This window comes from Sphaerodactylus townsendi, linkage group LG01 (genome assembly GCF_021028975.2).
Source record: "Sphaerodactylus townsendi isolate TG3544 linkage group LG01, MPM_Stown_v2.3, whole genome shotgun sequence".
Lineage (NCBI taxonomy): Eukaryota > Metazoa > Chordata > Lepidosauria > Squamata > Sphaerodactylidae > Sphaerodactylus > Sphaerodactylus townsendi.
In genome coordinates this window covers 87,721,564-87,746,274 of record NC_059425.1, presented here as the reverse complement: position 1 = coordinate 87,746,274, position 24,711 = coordinate 87,721,564, and the positions used below count along the sequence as shown (strand labels likewise).

The following is a 24,711-nucleotide window of genomic DNA, read 5'->3' as shown; positions in this document are numbered from 1 at the left end:
AATTGTGCCAGACATCCAGTTTCAAGAACTCTCAATAAGCTGAACTCCTGGCTTTGCTCTCTTCCTCAGAATCACGGAAATGCAACACTGCAGAGTTATAAAACTAAAGCTGCAATAATTTCAATCTGAAACTCAAGGAATGCACATTTCAAAGCAGCTAGGCAGGGGGTGAGGGGAAAAGAACGTGAGTGGAAAACATGTCCCAAGAGTTAAGACATCTTTTCTGCCAGGTTAGTACTGATTTGCTTCTTGTATATCTTGCCTTTCTCCCCAGTGGAATCCAAAGTGGCTTACATTGCTCTCATCTCCTCCGGTTTATACTCCCAACAACGCTGTGATGTATGTTAACCTGTGGGTATATGACTGGGCAATATCACTGTACCACAAAGAGCTCCTTAGATTTACCTTGGCCGCCATTGCTACCTGGGGGTTGGACAGGGAGAGGGGCAGACTCAGCACTGGCATCCAGCTGGTGGGGCTGGGCTGCCCAGCTGCCAGCGCAAGCAAGTGACTTGCCTGGAGGAGGCGGGGCCGCAGCCTTATATGGGCAGACCAGCCCATCCTGCACCTCTTCTCAACCGAGTGCCGACGGCTTCTCTTATCTCTCCCTCGTGTCACCTGGCGGCTGTTTATCATGGATCAGTGGAAAATGGCTTTTTAGCTTAGTGCCTCTTGGCAATGGAAGGAGGCCTGATTTGCAGCAGCAAGCAACCGGGTATTGGTGGATTGCACCCGACAGATTGCAGTGCAACTTTGAGCACTACACCAGGGAGGACAACAAGGGGCCTGCTGCAGTAGCCCCAGTGATGACAGGGATCCCTCTTTTTCTTTTTGGAACTCAGGCAGGAGATGCCAGGGAAAAGAGCAAAGAAGCCCCAGCAGGGGGAAGGAGTGCAAATGGCAGGAGGGAACAGCATGGGCAGTAGGGGCAACCCAGGTGAGAGCCCTTCCAGGCCACAGGCAGCACCAGGCGGTACCAAGGGTGGCAGAAGCGCAACTGACCCAGCGATGAGTCAGCATGTCTGAACCAGCCCCTACCTGGCACACCACGGTTCATGTGCCAATAGGAAGGGATCAAGCAGCTGGGGAGGGTTCCAACCCTCACACGCCTCCTGGTGCGGGGCTCACAGTCAGAGTTACCTCTGTAATCCATGGGACAGGTTGGTCTGTTTCCTCATGCCCCTCCACCATCAACATGGCAGCTCCAGATTCTTCCATAGGCTATGTCTTCCTCCATGGCACTGCCAGGACTCTCATGCAGCTCCCACAGTGCATGGGCAAGCTTGGCACAGAAAGGGGCACTCTGAGCAAAAATCAAGAAGCGCCCCACAGCAAGGGGGCAGGATGCCAGCCTGGGTGGGGCGGAGGGTCCTTCAGACAGTGGCGAGATCGCTAGCCCATCAGCAGGCGCTGGGTTCAAGGCTCCTGCCAGAGTTCACTATAATCTCCGGAAGCACAAGAGGTCATGCAGCTGCTCTTGCCATCCATCCTCCAGCAGCTCGTCATCCGGTGAGTCTTCCTCAGATGAGGATACAGTCCACGCTGGCAGCTCTTATTGGTTCCCACTATCTTGATGCTCTGGGTGTTTTCCCCCCATCTATCGGGCTGGGGAAAAGTTATTACTGGGAGACAGCAGACATGCTGCCCAGTGCTGGAGCTGTCCCCTAAGCTGCGCCTCTGGTTCCTTTTGCCAGTACACCAATAAAATGGCTGTAGCCAAATTTTACCCACACAATGGGATTTTCTGTGTCTCCTTCTGCACCCTTGGACCACTTCCTCCCCTCCTTGGGCAGCAAAAGTGGCAGCAGAGGTTAGAAGAGGCCTCATCTACTGAGCCAAATGCAGCAGCTGCCCCAGGACAGAGTGGAGGCAAGGCAAGGAAGATAGTAATAGCTGAGCAAGGCTCAGAGAATGGAGAAGTGTGGCTTGGCTAGCATGGGCGGAGCCCCAGGGATGAAAAGGGAGGCATCAGAGGAGAGAGGGAGGAGGAGGAGGAGAAGAAGAAGAAGAAGAAGGAGAAGAAGTAAGTTTGGATTTATAGCCCCCCTTTCTCTCCTGTAAGGAGACTCAAAAGGGCTGACAATCTCCTTTCCCTTCCCCCCTCACAACAAACACCCTGTGGGGTATGGGGGCTGAGAGAGCTCTGAAGAACTGTGACTCACCCAAGGTCACCCAGCTGTGTTGGAGTGCACAAGCTAATTTAGTTCACCAGATAAGCCTCCACAGTTCACCAGATAAGCCTCCAAATAAGTTCACCAGATAAGCCTTCACAGATAAGCCTCCACAGCTCAAGTGGCAGAGCAGGCAATCAAACCCAGTTCCCCAGATTAGAGTGCACCTGCTGTTAACCACTACACCACATTGGCTCTTAACCTTAAGGAGAGCTGAAGCCTGGGCCAAGGCAAAGAGACCTGGAGGAACTACCTCAATGTAGAAGCACAGTTCTGCCATCTAAGGTGTTAAAGGGGCAAAGCAAGTAGGTGAAGGAAAATGTTCCTGTATGGATCTGGTTCTATCATTAAAGATAAAATTATAAAACATGTAGAAAAGCAAGACCTGCTGAAAAAGAGTCAGCATGGCTTTTGCAGAGGCAAATCCTGTCTTACAAACTTACTAGAGTTCTTTGAGGGTGTAAACAGGCATGTGGACAGGGTGAACCGGTGGACATTGTCTACTTGGATTTCCAAAAGGCTTTTGACAAAGTTCCTCACCAGAGACTGTTGAGGAAAACACAGCAAATGAAGGAATAAGAGGGGAAGTCCTCCTATGGATTATTAAAACTGGTTGAGAAACAGGGAAACAAAGAGTGGGTGTAAATGGGAAGTTCTGACAATGGAGAGATGTCGGGAGTGGTGTCCCCCAAGGATCCGTTTTGGGACCAGTGCTCTTTAACCTATTCATAAATGACCTGGAAGTAGGGGTGGGTAGCATGGTGGGCCAAGTTTGCAGATGATACTCAAATTATGTAGGGTGGTGAGAACCACAAAGGATCATGTAAGAGCTCCAAGCCGGACTCCTTGATAAATTAGGTGAGTGGGCTCAGAAATGGCAAAATGCAGTTCAATGTAGCAAAATGTAAAGTGATGCACATAGGGGCAAAAAAAATCCAAACTTCACATATTATCACGCTTACAGGGGTCAGTGCTATCAGCTCACAGACCAGGAAAGGGATTTAGGCCTTAGTTGATAGTTCCATGGGAATGTCAACTCAATGCATGGCAGCTGTGAAAAAAGGCAAACTCTATGCTGGGGATCATTAGAAAAGGAATTGAGAATAAAACTGCAAAGATTGTCATGCCCTTATATATAAAAGCAGTGGTGCGACCAAGCGACTTTGGAGTAACTGTGTCCAGTTCTTGGTCACGCGATCTCAAAAAAAGGATATTGAGGAGATAGAAAAAGTGCAGAGAAGGGCAACAAGGATGATTGAGGGACTGGAGCACCTCTCTCCCTATGAGGAGAGGCTGCAGCGTTTGGGACTCTTTAGTTTGGAGAGGAGGCGGCTGAGGGGGGATATGATTGAAGTCTACAAAATTATGCATGGGATAGAAAATGTTGACAGAGAAATTTTTCTCTCTTTCTCACAATAGTATAACCAGGGGGCATTCATTGAAAATGCTGGGGGGAAGAATTAGGACTAATAAAAGGAAACACTTCTTCACGCAACGTGTGATTGGTGTTTGGAATATGCTGCCACAGGAGGTGGTGATGGCCACTAACCTGGATAGCTTTAAAAGGGGCTTGGAAAGATTTATGGAGGAGAAGTCTATTTATGGCTACCAATCTTGATCCTCTTTGATCTGAGATTGCAAATGCCTTAACAGACCAGGTGATCGGGAGCAACAGCAGCAGAAGGCCATTGCGTTCACATCCTACATGTGAGCTCCCAAAGGCACCTGGTGGGCCACTGTGAGTAGCAGAGAGCTGGACTAGATGGACTTTGGTCTGATCCAGCTGGCTTGTTCTTATGTTCTTATGACAATAAAAAGAACTTTAATGAGCACAGTGATGTTTTCTTATGAAAATATTCTGTGTACTTTATTTCTGTGATTCAATGTGGGGGTTTATATGTTTTGTGTCCCACTGTTTAAAATGCAAAACCCTAGGAAAAAAACAGAGGGAGCTGGATGGGTGATATGTTATGATTGGATGGTAGCTACACCGTAGGGGACGCAGTTGACTGGATTGCAGAGAGGGTTTGTGTGTGAGACATAAAAAGAGTTGAGTGGGTGAAAGACTGAGGAAGCTGCTGTAAAGCATGAGAGAGATCTGTGTTCTGTGTGGAAGTTATTAGTCTAACAGGCAAGTGAGGAAAGTAAGCCTTTGTGCCTATGTCCATTTAAGACACTTCAGAGAACAAGGGAGGACAGTACCTCCGTGAAACCATTTTGTTTATGAACCATACTGAAACCATAATGCTGTTATATTTCTAAATAAAATCTATGTTTAAGAAAAAAAACACTGTTTCATTTAAAGGATTTCAAACCCAACCCCATGCACTGATCATTCTGCCATTCTACCAAATACAACCAAATATATCCTATTCTTTAGATTCAGTTATGAAGCCTAAGGTGAGGCCTTCGGTGGCATGAAAATAAGTAGGAAATGCTAAGGAAGGCAAGGAGGTAGCATAACATACGTCATCTCAGAACACTACAGAGACTGCCTTGGTTATTTTGGCCAGTTATTTGGAGACCCTGGTGAGACAAAAGGTAGCTGAATTTGGATAGATTGAAGACAAAGATCCTGTTGTTGGGCTAGGGTGCAACGGACACCAGCACCATCCAGCAAGAGTTTAGGGAGTGATTCTGGATCTTTACCAATGGAAGCACAGGTCACCAAGGTAGCCAGAATGACATTTTTTCATTTCGCCAGATTCGGCAGCTGGCCCCCTACCTATCTCACTCTTACCTAACCACTGTGATCCCCTCAATGGTCACCTCCTGGTTATACTGTTGTAACTTGCTTTATACAGGGCTATCCTTGAGGCTGATTTGGAAACTCCAACTGGTCCAGAATGTGGTGCTGCATGTCCTTAACAGGGACTCCATGATGGGCACATATTCAACCAGTGCTCTGCCAACTGCACTGGTTCCAGGTAGAGTACCAAATCAGGTTCAAGGTTTTGGTGGTGACCTTTAAAGCTCTTAACGGTCTGGGACTCTTGTGTCTTCAGGACTGCCTCTCTCAATAAGGCCTCCCAAAAAGCACTTCACTCATCTGGTGACAACTTGCTGGTGACCCCGGCTCAAAAAACATCTGGCTGTCCTTGGCCAGAGCCTTCTCAGCTCTGGCTCTGACTTGGTAGAATTCTCTAACGTGAGACCCAGGCCCTGTGGGGTCTGATACAATTCTGCAAGGCCTGCAAGACTCACATGATCCACAAGGCCTGTGGTGATGAACCTTTGGCACTCCAGATGTTATAGACTACAATTCCCATCAGCCCCTGCCAGCATGGCCAATTGGCCATGCTGGTAGGGGCTGATGGGAATTGTAGTCCATAACATCTGGAGTGCCAAAGGTTCGCCACCACTGCACTAGGCCAATGGTTGAAGACAGCGACAGTTTCTACCTTGATGTCTTTCCCCTCTCCCCTTCCCTTCTCCCTTCTGTTTTCTTCTTTTCTATTATCCATTGTTATATTTTGTCCTCATTTTACTAGAATTTAATTTGGACTGCCCTTTCTTTTGGTTGATCTTCAGTAGTTTTAGTGCCATCAGGTTTTATTAAATAAAATTGTAATATTATTTATATGTTTTAATTGTAGAGAATATTTTTGGAAGCTTGCCTTGAGCTCGATGTGCCAAGAAAGGGTGGGGTAAAAGACAAACAAACAAACAAAGTGCCTTTACAGGAGTTCCACAGTCACTCAGCAAGGTTCCATGGCAGAGTGTGGATTCAAACCCGGGTCTCCCCTATCCTAGTCCAACAGGAGGAGAGCTCTAAGAGTGCTACTCAGAGCTCCTTAGAAGAACTTATTCAAAATTCAGTAAATAAATAAGAAGCATAAGTTACAACAGGACAGCAATAAAACAGATGGAAAATTCTTATAAGAACTAACAGAGAGCACATTTCATATACTAGTTTGCTGCTGTTCATTTTTAATACTAGTATCAAAATAATATGGCTTGCTGGGCTATAATAAAATGGCTCATCTAGAATCCACTATTGCATACATTTTTTTTACCTTCACTTATTTTTGTTCTGATTTTGCTTTTAATGTTTTTACTTTGCATGCCCCCTAAAAACTGAATAATAGATAAGTTTGTCACAAATACTCCAGAGCAGTCCTGGAGCCATGTATCTGACATGTCATTTTTCAAAAAATGGCTCCTGGCAGCGTGTTTAGCACGCGCAGCCTCACTAGCAGAGCTAACTAGAAATTCAGACATCTGGGATTTGCTAATTCAATGGTTATGAGGTGTTCCATTTCTAAAGCCAGGAGATATGAACACACAATTCATTCAAAGTCTTTAGGAAGCCTCTCTGGCATCTTACCCCTTAAGAATTGTTGCTATTTAAAAGATCTCTATGATGACTAGAGATTAAGACTGTCATAAATATAGCTTTCACCGAGAAAATTAAGAGATATTCTTCAGCACCAGCATACGCATTGGCAAAAGAACCTGCCAAAAACAAATCCCTCATTTCTTGCCCCTGCTCTCATACTTTGATGGTACTGGCTTTCCACCCAGCTTTTGTTGCCAGTTCTTACATTCACAGAAAGACAATAAACACTATTTAAATACCTGGTGGAAGAGTTTCCATGCCTTGTGACTTTTCATCCCCAATGTTATTGTGCTGATCTTCCTTATTTAATCCAATGCTATTTTGGAACTTCTGGAGAAAGAGAAAAAGCACATGTATCATTAAATCAAACATTTTTTACCATTTTTACCAAGGGGATATATGGCAACTTCTACAGCGGAGGCTGTTGTACTTTTAGTGCTAGAAAAGAGGAATACCCATCCTGAGAGGGATTCGCTCAATAAAGGAAGTAACAGCATTTAGATTGCCAGATCTGAGCAAGGGTGTTAATGATTTGGGGGGTCATTAATTCATAGGGTGATTATCAGTTGGAAGCAACTTGATAGCATAACATGCATAACCATCTTAAAACTGATATGCTTTTGATTTCAAATTCAAAAGTAATCTCAATCAATGAAATTAGTGAGCAAAAGGGTACACGGTCCCTTACTTCAAAGATGTTCTATTTATTGCCAAAGATCACAATAACAAATGCAAGTAAACTTCTCTAACCAGTTACTAGAAAACCACATAAAGAATTCAGTGATGCCTACATATCTTACATGTCAAGTTCATATTGGCTAGCCAAATTCATTTAATACCATTAGCAAATATAATACATTATATGTCAAATAATACATTATATTCAAGTATCATCTTAACAAATACTCAGAATATACTGCCAGAAATACACCACAAAAATGAGAGATGATCCCAAAAATGTGTTCCTACATCTGCTCAATTCCAGATTTCACTAACTTCTATTTATTCTGCAAGTTAAACTAAAATGTTTCCAAGGAATAGCCCTGCCTTTCTATAAAAGAGCTAAAATTTACACAATTTTAAAAATGAGATTTATATCAAACTATTTTGTCCCAGTACTAAAACAAGCCTTTCAAGTCTTACATGTCAACATATCTTACATGTCAACAAGTCTTAGCCCTCTGCTGACACCCATTCCTTCCTAATTTCTTGCTCAAAATACTCTGGTAAAAGGAAATACTGTGGCTGGGATTCCGTGCGTGGAAAATACTGCTGACTGCCTTTGGGGCGTCCTTTAATGGATTTGGACCTCGGAAGGAAACTCGACAGTCCCTCGACAGCACACAGATCAATAAAAAGTAAACACACAGTAAATAACAGAGAAACAACAGACAAACACAAAGTAGGTCAAAAAAGTGAAAGCAGAGCCAAAAGCGGAGATGTCGTCCCTGACAAGGCAGGAACAATACTGGAGTTAGAGCAGGAGGCAGAGCCAGGCAGGAAGTACAATTTTTTGGAGTTCCTACCTCCTGTCAGAGGATGAGGAAGACCCATACAAGATGGCCTCCGCCTCCAGGAGAAAATGGATTTTTAACAAGATAATTACAGTTGCATATATATTTTACATATTACATGAACTTTTGGAGTAGCTCTTCAATACCTTGAATTGAACAAGAAAATTAAATATTTGTAACAATAACTCTGCCCTGTTGATAAGTAGGGGCACTGGCCTCATAAAAGCAACACGTATATGAGAAATAGTAGATCAGACAAAATTCAGAACAGGAATCCTAAACAGCTACTTAATAACACTTTAAACAGAGATATGATCTGGAAGAAGCAACAAAAGTTAGCTCCTTGAGTACGTATACAACCTTCATACATTACATACTTTACATCTGTATTTAAATATAGTCAGCACTGCTGAAACTGACTCCTTTCAGTTGGAAGAAGGACAGATTACGACCAGCATGCAGCTGTGTTGTTTTCCTGCTGGGTTTTTAGAGATTTAGAGTTTTATTTCATTTCATTTTAATTTCATTTTAATTGGAGAGGCTCTGGCTGACTTTCAGCAGATCTTGGTAATTAATAGAATTGCGGATAAATTCCCTGTACTCCTGCTGGATGGCTTACAGTTGTTTTCGATCATGGCTCTGGCTGAAGTCATCTACCAAGAGTTTGCATTTTATCGCATTCCAAGGCCTTAGATATAAATTGTACATTATCAAAAGACCAGCATTTTGTAAAGGTGTTCCATCTCATCATTTTTCATCGAATATGGATAGTCACTAAATTGAGCATAATACATTGGGGGAGTTAGCAAGCAGGTTTTCAGGGATCCTTTTTTCTGCATTATTTTGTGATTGTAAATCATGGAATTTGGAAAATGTTTGGCTTTTTTTAATTGACTGGAAAAGTATGATCTCATCAGAAGTGGGAACTTGCCCTGAAGCAAGAGACAGTTTCACAGCTATTGGCTGATACGGATCCAAATGTAACCCCAACGGTGGCAACATTTTTATCTATGGCTTTTAACAGCACTTCTTTCTAGATGTATGCCTTAGCCTTTGTATTTCTGTATATTTGGTTATTTCTGTACTACTAAACTTACTGAATTTGTTTTGCTCATGACCTGTTGGTCCGTGAGCATAAAGAATGGAATGGAGAGGCATAGACGAACTCCATCCCGAGTCATCAGTATGTTTTGCAACTTACATGCACTGTGCAATTTACTGCAGCAAGGTTTTCACTTGAGGATTTAAACCTCACACTTCTCTATAATCATCTGAATCCAAAATAAGAGTTATCCCATATTCAAGCAATTATACACAGACATCTGGCTGGATACTAGGTTTGCAGTCAAGTTTCTTCAAACTTCTTGGAAATCCTACTATACTTGAAGTCTGACTTCTACAAAGAATAGATATTATTCTGCATCATGCCCATATGTTTTGCCTTACAAAAATATTTCAAATGAATCCAAAAACTGTGAATTGATTTGGTGGCCAAGTATTTTCTACTAACCAGCTCCAAAATCCAATCCCACTATATAACCTGTCACAATATCTGTTACAGTAAAACAATTCCTAGATAGATCAGACCTTACACTGTGTTAATAAAACAGTTTGAACAAGAATTTTACCATGAAACACTTTAAATGACCAAACCAGTCGTGAAGAAAGAAAGTCAGAAAGGCAGTGGGAGTTATCCACTTTTTTGCAACGAGTACCACAGGTCTGATCATGTGTCCACGGGGCAGAAAATAGTGGGTATGTGCTCAATACATAGAAATTAGATTGCAAGACATCATGACTGTGTATTGCAACAGCTGGTCATAGAGTAACATTTGATTTCAATAGAGAGAACCTTACAAAAATGAGGGAAACAGTTAAAAGGAAGCTGAAAGAGAAGCTGGTTTACAGCACAGAAAGCCCAGGCAATGAAAGCAAAAACAGATGCAAGGCTTCAGCTGCAAGAACCTTTTAAAAATCTACACCACTGGTGAGTGCCTTTGTGAAACAGTGCCAAAGGATTGTTAAAACTGTGCCCTATGCAAAAGGGAGGTCACAGGGAAAGGATGAATTATAGTGCTACACAAAATAATCCACATAAAAAGCGCCTTAATAAAATCAAAGGATATAGTTATGATTTAGGCAACTAATTCCAACTGCTATAAATTCAGACCTACCTATGAGATATCGAAACCTCTCACTATCTCCTGTCCTCCCCTTCAAGTCTCAGCAAAAATACAGCAAAGGTTACGGTTTGGCTATGGGACAGCAGGAGATCTCTGTGCCCCTTTGGAAACTCTACAAATAACTTTGCACAGAAAGGACATAATTTAAAGAGACACAGCAGCAGAACTATGAAGTGTGAGTAAAGTGCAAGTCCACATGATCGTCTCCTCGTCCCTCGTCCCAACGGAGTAAGGGAAGACTCGTGTCGATACGAGGACGGGAAAGAGTTACCAGCGAGACCCGTTCCCCCGCCGGTCCCTCCAAATCCATAAGGGAAAGCTCGGAGCCCTCTTTGGGGGCTACCGCACCTTCCACAGATTCTGGAATATTCAACCTCTCCATGCCGAGACACCAGAGGTCCACTGCACTAGGAAGATAGATGAACTAGGTTTCCTGCCACAATGTAAGGAATTCCATAGAAGCAGAAATAAAAGGCTTTTTGGTGTAAAAGACCGTTTATTCAGACATCCTAGAAAGCTCACGTACACGACGTGGCAGGAATAAAGTCTCCCGCCAGAAACACAGGTTATAACTCTGTCCATCCCATCCCCCCTCCCGGATTCCCATGGGAACAGAGTTCTCATCTCTCTCGCAGAGATAAGGTCTCCGCCAGAGTCTCCGCCGCAGATGCTGGCCCATCGCCCGGGTTATGGAACTCAGTCAAGGCCAGGCGGCTGTCCTGACCATCAACACCATAGAATCCTTTACATTGTGGCATCTTAAGGACTAACTCCAGTCCTCTTCTTCAAATGCAATGAACAGATCTTCACTATGAAATCATTTTAAGTAGGAGGTGGGGGGGGGGGGCAAACAGCAGAATCAAGAGGTCATGAAATGCAGAAAGAACAAGATGAAGTGTGATTATGACTTTTTAAAAAGGTTTCTACATAAACAACAGTTGCAAAGTGAAGATCTAACTACTTTATCCCAAGAAGTTAACTCCATTTCACAAAACTCCATTTTACATGGGATTAATTTTGTTAGTCTAAGGTACTACAAAACTCCAGTTCATTTGCGTTAATACCCCACTGAAAATAAGACAGAGTAGAAAAGACTAGAGGCCAGGGGACACCAGTAGTCTATAGTATTTGTACAAGTATCCGTATTCCCACAGTATACAGCATCAAACCTTCTTTCAATCAGTTCTTTTTAACAAATCCATACAACTTTCAAATATACACACAAGAAACCTCAATATAGTAGATGTGAAAAATTACACTCTAGGATCAGTGTTTGGGGAGGGGCTTACCCCCCAAAAGGTGGCAATTTAAAGGGAGCTGAAAAGCAGATCCCAAATCATGCCAAACTTTTCCAGAATGATTTGGACTGCTTTGAACCATAAAAAAGGACTGCCTCTCCCCTTAATGACCTGCTTGTCATCTCCACAGCCCTGGCTTCCCAGTTCCACGTGAAACTTGGAGGCTGGGTTGGGTACAGAGAACAGAGGTCCACCATCTGGTCTCCCAGTCCCATGTGGAACTCGGGAGGCCGGAGCAGGTGTAGAGATGTTGAGTCTCCTCTTCTCCAGCAGCCAAGCTAAGATGTGCTTGCAGTTCTGTGCATTGCTCCACTGCCCTGCCTCCAAGTCCCATCTGGAACTCGAAGGCCAGGACAGAGCTCCACCGCCACAGCCTCCATATTCCACATGCCAGAAGCAGCCACCTTTGAAACCAGAGTTCAGTAAGGATATAGAAGGATACAGGAGGGTAGATATGGGAGGTTAGATGTGGGAGGTAATTTGGGCCTAATGGACCTAAATTATTTCAGGAATCCTGGATTTTCTAATATGAGAGTTCAGAAACAACCAGAATTCCTGAAACAAATGTGAGTTCATTAGATTCGAATCTGAATTTTGCTGATTTTTAAAAATGCATAGCCCTAACTGAGATTCCCCTGACAGGGGAACCTATGCTTTCATGATTTTTCCAACTAGGAAGGGAACCAATCTGAACAGTCAGAAAAAGGTTTCACTTTCAGAAAAGTGAAACTTTTTCCCTCTAATACTTTTTCAAAAAAAGTAGAAATAGGGGGAGGGGGAGTGAGATACTTTATCAGTCCTAAACCTACTATTGATCTTTTAACATAAATAACATCATTTATAACTTAGTAAACATGTGAAGTTGTATTTGGCACATTTATGAAATTTAAAAAGTGCAAATGCCTGAGTTATCTATAAGGAACACTGCAAATATACCAAATATTATAAAGAAAACTGAAAATTCAGAGGCAGAAGTAAAGAACTGCACAGTCCAAGAGTTCATATTTACTAAAATATATAGATTAATGTTTCAACTACTTTCCTCCATCCAGATTCTCTCACATTGATAGCTGACTCAGTCCTGGCTCAAGTAATTTCCATTTGCTTTGATTCTTAATTAACACTAATATATTCAGAAAGAAGCACTGCTGAAGAGAAAAAGAATAAAAGACATAAAATGAGAGACCCTGGAAAAAATCTTTTCAATAAATGGGAAGAAATTCTGAGAACTGGACAGGACAGCAAGCTATGAAGTGTACATTTGGACTCTTCCTGAATTTTCAGCTTTTTCAAATTCTAGCTGTATTCTAGCCAGTTGCTGAATAACTGATGTCTTGTTGCTTGACATCTTCATGGAAACTGCTAGACATCACCTGGAGTTTTGAATTACAGTGCCATTAATGCTGCCAATTTCACTCACCTCTCTACTTTCCATTCATTTAGAAATTGACATGGAACTGGTTCGATGTCAGAACTGGATCACTGTTTCTACACCACTCATGGGGCTGTCCAGAAACTCTAACACTGTGACAAAGGCATGAACTGAACTAATCTGTGATTAGTATCAAATATCAATCATGTGGAAGAGCCACGTAGCGGTTAAGTGTTTGCACTGCCACTCACACGGTCAGGAGTTCGAGCCCCCTGTGGGTCAGATATCCTGGCAGCTGGCTCATGGTCAACTCAGCCATCCATCCATTTCTTGGTTGGTAAATGAGTACCTAGCTCATAGCTAGGGGGTAAAGAATAGCCAGGGAAAGCAATGGCAAACTACCCCACAAAGAGGCTTGGTGGTACCCCAGGGTCGGATACATGATTTTTATCAATCATGTATCAATTGCACTAGTGGTCACTTTGTAAGCAAAATTCAGAACCTTGGTTTTGTCCTTCACATTCCTAAAAGTCTTGGGACTACTGTATCAGAATGACTGCTGCAAACATCATAAAGCTGCTTGAGACCAGATGGTATCCTAGGTTCATGGGCCCACATCAAGGGTAAAAAGCACATACTCGTGACATATTAGTCTCCCTTCTGCTGTCAATCAACATAATTCTTGCTCTCCTGGAGAACATGTAGCTCCTTCCCTTCTGCCCTTCTGACAGTCTATTCTCATCCATTTGTTCTGAAAGGCTTTGTGAAGAAGCATGCGATTTTGAGCATTTGCATTTTCTCACACTGATGCTCTGTGGGGGATTTAATTGATTCTGCATTTTATTATCCATTGACTGATGTTGCTTTTTATAGTTGTACTGTAAATTTATATTAGCTGTCATATATGTAACTAAATAGGGTTGTGGAATATAAATCCCTAAAGAAATAAAGGTACTACAGATATATTTGTATATGCTTGCAATTAAAGTAAATTCCCAACAGCCTTGAATTATGTAAATTATGGAAAATATCTTTTCTAAAACCATGAGCTGCTGCTGCCAGTCTGAGATGGTCTATCTAACACAATCGTATCTCCAGTTCAGTTCATGAAGCTCTGTGTAATTCAAGTTGTTAGTGCAAGCTAGCTAGTATGCTTTATTTTCAAGCATGACTAATGTTCTGTAAAAATGTAGGCAATTTAAGGGGAAAAAACATTTCCATACCATTGAAGTTTCTGAGTGAACAATAGACTACAGTTCTCCTGGGGAAATAGATAGATTAACAATTATTCTAAGTGAGACCACATATTCCCAGCTGTTTAAATGAAGTCTAATCCGATTCCAAGTTATTACTATAGTAACAACACTATTGATGCCTTTTGTTTAAATAAGTCCTGTTGTCAATTATGGATAATTTTCCTGTACATCTTTTGAAGCCAACTTTAAGGGCATTAGAAAAGCACAGACCAGATACAGATGAGTTGTAGGCAAATAGCAACCATAATCACACCAGAATGAGAGCAAGACTGTTATCTACAAGGCTAAAGGTCTGCACTTAAATTTTTTCTTGACTGATATCAAGATGCACGTTTTACTGGAAGCAAAGGAGGTGAAGTCACCATTCATGCCTTCCCTGGCTATGGATGGGACCACTGTGGGGGAGAGAAAGTGGAGGGGATTTGTGATCCTTGCATGGACACTTCACTGGATCCAACCTATATCCATGCATTCTGACATGCATCCAGGCCAATTTTCCCTGATTTGTTGTGGTGTGATGACTTCACAGCAGTAGCAAATATTTTCTACTTAGGACAAAATGAATGTTCCAAAAATGAGCCAAGCAAGTCATGGCAAAAGACAGAGAGAGGTACACTGTCCCTTTGAAGACTAACAAATTAATTGTGACAAAAGTTTTTGTGGCCACAGTAACATCAAAGGTAGGAGCAAATACTTTCCTTGCACATTGCTGAAAAGTGGTGATTTGTTAGCAGAATATATCCACAGATAAGAATTTTTTGCTTGTGAAAGGAATCTTAAGACAAGACAACCAGATACTGAGTATATTTACCAGGTAGATTTTAAAAAAATATTGATGTCACAGTACTTTCATGGAAATAAATATTTCAGACCAAAAAGGTTAACATAAAAATTCGGGCAAAATATAACTTCCTTTTCCTCTTTTGATAGAGCTCTTCTTTGCAGTATCTTCAAAGTTAAAGGATCCTAATCTAAACCATGAACGTCAATTATCAGCGTAAAGCCAACAAGTTCATGACATATTATCATCTCATCAGGTATTTAGCATTTCATAGTTTTCAATAGTCATTTCAAGTCTTCACCCTGTAACATATGAAGCTACGACAACAACAGAGGTGAAAGTCTTGTACTTCTAGAAAGGTATATTCAGCAATTAATACTTTAAGAGGAATCCATGCAGATCTCTACTGTTTGAAAGAAACAATAAACATTTAAAAATTAAAGGCTAGGTCCTAGCTTAACTGCTTAAATACATGCAACTGCAACGATATAAGACTACCCACTGAACCAGGACAGATCCAAGGGCCAAGTTTATTTATGATTCTATTTACTTCATTTATACCTTGTATTTCTCCCTAATGAAGGCCCAAAGTGGCTAACGTCATCCTCCTCTCCTGTATCTTACCCCCCACAATCACGTTGTAAGGTGGACTAGGGTATATGAATGTGACTAGCCCAAGCTTACCCATCAAGTTTCCATGACAGAATAGGGCTATGAACCTGGGCGTCCCAGATTCTCAGCTGATACCTTAAACATGCCACACCATTTTCATGACGCCACATTTGCACCCTGCACTTGGTGATTTCTTTCTGAGCCTTAAGACTACATGGAAGAGGTGAGTGGGCAAATAAGCCTCCATTAGACCAGCAAGATGGCCAACCCACTCTTTTTGGTGCACGGCAACAATAAAATCACTGAAGTGCAGAAGCATAAGGAGAGCTGGATGAACATACCTCAGAATATGATTTTCGACACAGAAATCTCCTAACTGTGCTATACTGCTTTCAATGAGGTCTGAATCAGAGCACAGGAGTGACACCAGTGCGCCTTGTTTGCCTTGGATGATATAACCATGCAGTTCTGTGATGTAAGTACATTTACTACATTATTAACAATTAGGCAGAAACATGTAGTGAGGAAAAGAAGCCCAGAGTAGAGTTGACACAATCTCCCACAGGGACTTGGAAGGGACATCTCATATCCCTACCTCCACGGTTTCACCTTTCCCTTCTCTGGCAGTCTCGATAGCCTCTCCTTTCCTGCTTCCTTCTCTCTTGTGACAGACAGGAGACTGTCCTGCCCCTGAAGTAAAAAGCAGACACTCAGATGAGCCCATAGCAGTGCTGTTCCAGCATCCAGTCACCTTCAAGAAGGGGGATGATATATTGAAGGGAACACAGAAGAAGGGGGAGGTGAGTTCTGCCTCAGGGAGACAGCAGTGACAGCTCAGGTCTGGCTCAGAAAAAAGAGCCAACAGAGTGAAGGGTAGCTCTGGCTGGCAGCGTGGCAGAGCAGTTTAGCTCAGTTTCTGGGAGAGAGGAGAGTGGAATTTAGGCCTGTTTATAGTGATGAACAGACCTTGAACCATTTAGTCTGGTGTGAATGGAAACCTGTTTGTGAGAAAGGATCCAACCTACTAGTCAATAAAAGTCTGTTTGTGCCTCAAACCATTGCAGCGAAGTCTAACTGCTCTCTGAAGGCACAAGCAATTTAAATTTCTATGCCTCCATCAGGATTCTACTTTGCATACCTGGAGACATGTGCTGTTGATTTGTTTTTTTAAAGTAAGTCTGTAAATAAATAAGTCTTCTTAGTTGTTTCTATATTAAGCTGCTGCTGAACTGGAGCAAGTAGCTGGGCCTGGGTGAGTCATACAAGTTGCATGGTGTGATGTTTTCACTGTGTAAATATTTTGTGTTTTTTATTTTCTATGTTTTGTGTGTGTATGCTCGCACACTGTGATTCCAAATGCAGGCCTTAGACTACAAAAAAAGGGGACTGATAGGCAATAGAACCCTGTTATGATTGATAGTAGCTCTATCCTAGGAGGCAGAGCTGGCTAATTGGTTCTGAGAGACTTCACGTGAGAGAAAGTAGAATTTGTGGATTGAGGAGATTGAGGGAGCTGCTATAGAGTACAAGAGAAATCAGTATTTTTTTGTGGAGCTTATTGACCTTAAGAGTCAAGTGAGGAAAATCAGCCTGTGTGGAAGCCATTAGCCTAACAAGCAAGTTTGGAATTTTAAGCTTTGTGCAAGTTATTAGCCTAAGTGGAAGGTGAGAAAAATAAGCCTTTGTGGCTCGTCAATTTAAGGAGCTTTAGAGGGAAACAAGAAGAACTGTATACCTGTCTGAAACAGTTACACCTACCTTCCTGGAACCATTAAGATTATGAACTATACAGAAATTATTTGTGTTCAACATAAATAACATTTTATTTACTTCAGAGCTACCCCCCACATGCTGATAGTTCTGTCATTCTACAGGTTGTAACAAAATCATTCAGTTTTTTAGGTCCAACTAAGAACTCTATGGTAAAAACCTTTGGTGGAAGCAAAAATAAACAAGAAATGTAAAGAGGCAGCATAGCACACCTAATCTAAGAATACTACAGAAAGGTGCCTTTACAGGTGTTACATATAAGGAATCGCAAAGAAAAGAGCAAAACGTTACACATGGTGTCAGGTCAGTTAGTGGTTGCTCAAGGGCCAAAAAAGGTGAAAAAACAGCCTAGAAAAGGCCCTGTTCCCCATCCTGTGATTTTAATAACTGACAGAAGCTAAGGTTTAGACCAGTGATGGAGAACCTTTTCGAGACCGAGTGCCCAAATTGCAACTCAAAACCCACTTATTTATTGCAAAGTGCCAACACGGCAATGTAACCTGAATACTGAGGTTTTAGTTTAGAAAAAACAGTTAGCTCCGAGGCGTGCGTTACTCAGGAGTAAGCTTGGTGGCTTTGCTTTGAAGCAACTGTGCAACATTTCCAACGGGTGAATCATGACCCTGGGAGTGTTTACTCAGAAGCAAGCCCCATTGCCAGCAACCGAGCTTACTCCCAGGTAAAGGATTGCGCTTTAGTTCTTCACATGAAAATCAGTGGGGTTTAGCAGCGCTTAACAGGGTTACCTACACTGCTTCCCCAAAATTAGGTCTTAGGTTTAATGCTAATCGAGCCCAGCTCAGGCTTGCTGAGCCCAGCGACCCCGGCCAGCCTAGATGTGTGTGTGGGAGGGGGAGAGACTCTGTTTGTGCGTGCCATAGGTTCGCCACCGCTGGTTTAGACCGTCAGTACTGTTGTAGTTTCCTAGAACATCAGTTTCCTAAAGCTACAGGAGCTGCTTGAATTATTTCAGGGGATTTTACCCACCCTCACTCTGTTTTCTTTTTAAGAGTTCAGATTTTTCTGCAGAGTTAGAGCTTTTCTCAGGTTTGTAGAAAGATCTGTTTTGTTTGTTCATGACTCCAATTTCAAGAATTTAAATATCCACATTCAGCATTAGATATAATGGTGATGCTGAAGCATCAGCAATTACCTGTGAAAAACTGGAAACAAAAGGGAGGTTTTTCTGGTGTTTTTTCCACCTCTGAAAATTGCACTGCCTTGAAAATCTTTGCATACACAAACAAAAAACCAGCACAGCTCCAGCTGAGACTCTTAAATGAGCCCAGTTTTAAAGACTGGAGGCATGTACTTCTTCCTCTGCCTACTTGCATCCAAATTATTCAATAACGCTTTGGAATTACATGCAACTACTACCAAGGCAGACTGAGTGGGCACTGTCCAGAACTCACATGGAGAAGCTCACGTTCCCCAGCCACTATGAGCAAAATAACTGACTCATTTTGATTCCTCACCGTGCAAATACAAATTGTAAAATAATCATTTTGAATAACTTACAGACAATTCAGTTTTTGGTCAAAATCTCAGAAATATCACTTACAGCAAGCTAGTATTCCAAAGGGGATTTATACCAGCTTATCAAACCAAAGACTTTAATCAGTTGCTTAACAATTTCAGAGAGGGAATTACAAGCAATGGGAAATAGATGGTGAAGTTAAGTGGCAGGAAGCAAAAGAAATGAAGAGACAAACAGCATGTTATCCTAGGTAATGACTAGTATGGCAAACTGTATTTAAATAATATATACTGTATATACTCGAGTATAAGCCAACTTTTTCAGCACATTTTTAATGCTGAAAAAGCCCCCCCCCCCCCAGCTTATACTCGAGTATATATGGTAATTCCAATATAGCGGCCGGAGCTGGGGCTGCTGTGGGGATCTGGTAAGCATGTTGCTGCTTTTTTTCTAACTCACCAGAGTCTCATAAAAACAAGCTGTAAGGACAGCCTGCATAGCATTACAACTAGGTTGTGTGTGTGTGTGTGTGTGTGTGTGTGTGTGTGTGTGTGTGAGAGAGAGAGAGAGAGAGAGAGAGAGAGAGAGAGAGAGAGAGAGAGAGAGAGAGAGAGAGAGAGAGAGAGAGAAGAAACCAAGGCATTTCTCTCCTAAGGGTTATTGGTGCATTGCATTCTAGATTAATACAATTCTTCATATTGTAGTTTACTGCCAAAAACTGATGTTACTGAAGACAAAGACTTTCTTTGGAACAAAGTTTAGGCTGGCATGGCTATGAATCCCAGAATTATTCTACATTTGGAGGAAAACAGTGGTTCATTTGTGTTCCTAGAGTGTTGTAAAGCTGCTCATCCCTAATGCAAACTCTGTTAAGCAACTCTATCTCATCTTGCTCCCAAATCTTCTGTTTTTAGCTGCTACTGAGTCAAGTTCGAAGGCTTATATTTGAGTCAATAAGTTTCCCAGTTTTTTATGGTAAAATTAGGTGCCTCGGCTTATATTCGGGTCGGCTTATACTCGAGCATATATGGTAACTGTGTTTATGTTATGACCGCAAGCCCAAAATACAAGCCTATGGCTTTAGAGTCAGGCAAATGTTAAAGATCTGAGCAAGAAGAGATCTTTGTTGGGGGGGGGGGAGATGCCAGAGTTTGCTCCAGCTTGAAAGGCAGATAATATTTCCAAAAAAACCAAAAAAACTCTTACATCTATAAATGAGTGAGCAACTGAAAATGGTCACATAACAAAAGAGAGTTGATTTTGCACATTTAAGTTATGAAATTAATAGTAGTTACAGTAGACTACTGGTTTCTATAGGATTTCAACCTATGGAGTGCTTGACATTTCCTAAAATAAAACCACACAGAAGGTACATTGTCTCCAGATGACAGAAACCAGAACAATTCATCTCACATTTGCACATACACCAAGAACATTAGATACTAAAGAATTTCTATCAAAACATGAAAACTTTTATTGGACAGCCACAAGTCCAAGCTCCAGTCTCCTCCTTATGAATCTAACTCCAGATTAATGAGCCATTGATATAATTCAACAAGGCTGACAAGCGCAATAATGCTGGGTAAATTAAAGATTTCTGTTCTTAAGAAAAAGTAAAGAAGTAACAAGTCTGCAAAAGTTCACTTCCATATAGGTGGATTTTAAAATTTCAATTAATCTCACGGCAGAACTTTCCTATGGACAAAGAATTACATTGTCAAAATCCTCAGTTTATCTAAAACACATCTGTGCTACTAATGAACTCACTGTTCTGGATTGATAGTTATCACAATGTAGATGCCACTGAGTATAAGCGCTACATTCTTCAGAGCGATTCAAGGCATTGTACTAGCTTCCATGAATTAACAATATAATTAGCTAGCTCAGCATTTTTCAAACTGTATCAACACACCGTATTTCAGAGGTCTGTGAATACTTGGTAAATGCAAAAAGCAAGCCCTTCTGGTTAGCACGAAAGACCTCTTAGTTTTCTAGGAACAAAGCAGAGGGACTCATCCTGAGGGAACAAAACAGTCTTCCTTCCCTTTCAAGCTCATATAGTTATCATCACTGGCAGTACTCCAGCTTATGTGTCATTACCAGTAGCCAGAAAATGTGTTGATTGGTTTCTGGAAAGAAACAGCACTAGAATTCTAATTGGACTAATCAGAGGCGAAGCTACAAGGGGACCAGGGGGTATACATTGCACAAGGGGCCTGGGGGGGGGGGGACATGCAAAAATTCAGGTTTGTGGTTTTTGTATTTCATAGTGTGTTTCAGTTTTTGGCCTGCAGGGGGCGCAGTTTTTAGGCTAGCAGCACCAAAATTTCAGGGTATCTTTAGGAGACTCTCCTGATGATACTGCACAAGGCTGGTGAGGTTTGGTTCAGGGGGTCCAAAGTTAAGGACTCCCAAAGGGGGTGCCCCATCCCCCATTGTTTCCAATGGGAGCTAATAGGAGAAGGGGACTACACCTTTGAGGGTTCATAACTTTGCACCCCCTGAACCAAACTTTACCAAACCTGGATGGTATCATCAGGAGAGTCTCCTATAGATACCCTGAAATTTTGGTGCTGCTAGCCTAAAAACTACGCCCCTGCAAGCCCAGAACTGAAAAAAACACTAAAAAATACAAAAAAAACAAACAAACATGGGGGGGCACGGGCGGGCACAAAACTCAGATTTTGCGCTGGGCTCCATTTTCCCTTGCTATGCCTCTGGGTCTAATGGCACCAAAGGAGTAACAGTCAGAGTTATTTCCAGTATAAAATTAAACTGTTTTTCACTCTTAAGACTTTTTATGTTAAAGTTTTGGGAAAGATCATCCAGCGGGGGTTATCACCAGGATGTGCAATTGGGTATTACTGGCCCTATGCAATGAATGATTCATGGCCCAGCTGGAGAACAGTAAGAATAAGTGGGCTGTAGACCTGGTTTCTGGATTTTCAATGGCTAGTAGATCTGGTTTCTGTAGTTGGTAAGCCAAGTCAACTGCCCACTGAAATAACAGTATTCCTTTAAAGGCGCTGATGTAGTATGGCCCAGTTGGGGAGTGGACTCTTTGTCCTGCCCCCTTGCTGCCACTGCCATCTCAGGCGAGTAAGCAGATCTACAGTGCACTGGCCCTTTAAACTACCTTTATTTTCAGTGAATAGTAGACCTGGACTGGACTCCGGAGGCCACGTTTACCACCTATGGGTACAGTGGCTCTTTAAAACTTTAAAAAATTGATGTTCCATGGACAAGATGAGGCCTGGGTCATGCTTCCTCATTCCCTCTATCCTCACTACCTGGAACAGGGAGGCACTTAACATTGTTTTAACTTCCTTTTGCAATTTCCAGAAGGGCATGACATTCATTTTAATTGAACGGGGAATACGGTTCAGATATTTATTAAAACAGGGATTTTTCCTAACATGGAACAGTAATAATATTGCCAATATTTCATGTAAATAATGATTATGCCCATCCCAAATTTCTGATGCAGAATTAACTTTCTAAAGTGCACATCCCTATAACACCAGTATATAGCCAACACCCAGCTTTATATTTCATTAACTAAGCCTCTGAAAGCAGTTGTGAAGGTCCTGAGCCAATGCCTTGAGGTCACTGTCAAGTGGCTCAAGACAAACAAACTGAAGCTTAATCCAGATTATGCTAGTTGGGAATGGAAATCAGAGTCTTTGACTGGGGTTGATTTACTAGACTTAGATGGGGTTAAACTATCTTTAGCAGATCAAATTAAGAGCTTAGAGGTGCTCTTGGATCCAGCCTTTCCAATGGATAAACAGACTGGTGCTGCTGCTAGGAGTGCCTTCTTTCAGTTATGTTTCACATATAAACTGGCCACTTAACCTAAAGTCTGATGACCTAGTCAGGAAGATCCATGCTATGGTTGCTTCCAGATTGGCCTACTGTAATGTACTCTGTTTGTTGCCTTTGAAGAGTCTCAAAAATTTCAACTTGCATAAAATGCTGCTGTGACACTTATGTCTGGGGTCAGCCAACTGGAACATAACTCCAGAGCGGCATCAAATGCACTGGTTACTCATTTGCTTCTGGGCTCAATTCGAACTACTTCCAAGCTCTTCAGGGCTATGCAGCTGTAGTGTGTTTTCACAGGGGGACCTGGGAAACTTTCAGCCTAACGTAGCTCACAGGGTTGTTGTGAAGATAAATTGGAGGAGAGGAGAATGGTGTAAACTGATTTGGCTTCCCACTGCGGAGAAAGGCAAGGTAAAAATGAATAAATAATCTAACAGCATCTCCTGGCACACTGCACTCTTCAGACATCTCTCTCCATGTGGTGCTTTCTCTTAGGACTGGCTATCTGACCAAAGCGAGCTTTCTTCTGTGGCAAGTCCAAACCTTCCAAATGGCTTACAAGAGGAGTTATGTCATGCCTGTATTTTTGCATTCAAGAAGACATGTAAACCAGTCTTGTCTGAGAGGGCATCTGCTGGGCAATACACTGTTTTGGCAGATCTGACTGTGCTTTTATCTTGTACTCTTTCATTTTGTTGATGGACCATTATATTGTTTTTATGTGTTGTGTTATTTCTTTGTTGAGCCTTGAGTCTAAAAAGATAAGGCAACATATAAATATTTTAAACAAATTTATTTTCTGCTACAAAGTATTTCACTAGATAGAAAGAAGCCACTCTGCATCCACAGATAACAGCAATACTCCATCAACTACCAGAAGCTTTCTGAGAAAATGGCCTATTTCTACGAGCAGCTCCGTTTTTCTATGTCCGCTCCCATCCCTGTACTGAAAGCTCATGGCTAGAAATGTTTAACCCGTAAGGAAATTTCTTCCTGTCTCCAAAGTTCTTACCAATTAAGGAGTGAGACTGATTGGAACTTGGTATACGGTCTTTTGACATGTCATTCTATAGCAGCAACAGATCCCCTTGCAGACTAGACCTTGAGGACTGGTAAACTTGCACTTAAATAGTAGCCAATGTGGTTCTCGTGGTGTTGTTTTGGGAGTATAATCTTTTATATATTTCATGAAAGGGGATTTTTGGGATGCTGAAGTATAAACATTTCTGATTTAGCTTATTCCAGCACTCTGCTAGATATTTATTTCTGTACACTCCTAAAATTCTTGCTATGAAAACTTGAAATGTATTGTGTAGTAACACATAAAAATTCAGGCATACATCCTACAGAGACTAACTTCGCTTCTTGCCTTTAAGAGTCATGCAGTAGGTAATAACTTTTCCTTTCCATCAAGCCTTTTGAGGAGATAAACAGCTGTTTTTTGCTCCTGGTGATAATTCAATACCTACAGTTTGCATGTTTTTCTATTATGTAAGTGGAGTTTGTAATTGTTTACCTTTTTATCTGTGAACCAGCTTGCTGATCATTTTGTAGGAAGGTGGCATAAAGAAAATGGTTCAGGAAGAACATCCTATAAAACAGCCGGTATGTTTGCAAATTAAACTTCTTGCTCTCCAAAACACTGGAGGAACAGTGGGCAAGATTCTTATCAGCTTTCCTGCTCCATCCTGCCCAACTGATCTCCTCATCACAGACTCTGTCCCCAGTGGTCCCACAATCCCCAGCACAATCTTTCTAGTTATCACAGGGCCCTCCCCTTTCCTCTCTTGATTTCAGAAAAGCTAGTGAGATTCAACCCAATTCACTTTAGAAATTCCATTTCCTAGCTTATTTTTCTTTGCTAAGTATATCATCACAGCACTGCAGCACCACACAATATGGCTACATACATGCCTGCTTAAAAATAAAGTCTCTTCAAATGTAAGATTTAACTGAACTTCCTTGGGAGTAATTTTATTATACAAATGAACTCTTGCATTCTTGATAAAAAAACCCAGGAACAATTAAATACGTGCTTTTTTACAGGATATAGAAGCAGAACTTTCCATTAGCAAAAAGCAGGATGGGTCCAGTGATTTACCAAACTATGGAG

The 24,711-nt window shown here is 41.8% G+C and overlaps 1 protein-coding gene across 1 annotated transcript in view; it reads right to left on the bottom strand.

Annotated features, from left to right (window-relative positions):
* Window positions 1-24,711, bottom strand: part of GALNT2 (polypeptide N-acetylgalactosaminyltransferase 2) — a 109,233-nt gene that overhangs the window by 60,113 nt on the left and 24,409 nt on the right. Inside the window, 1 exon segment of the mRNA XM_048486389.1 lies at window positions 6,750-6,840. Coding sequence (XP_048342346.1) covers window positions 6,750-6,840 — 91 coding nt within the window.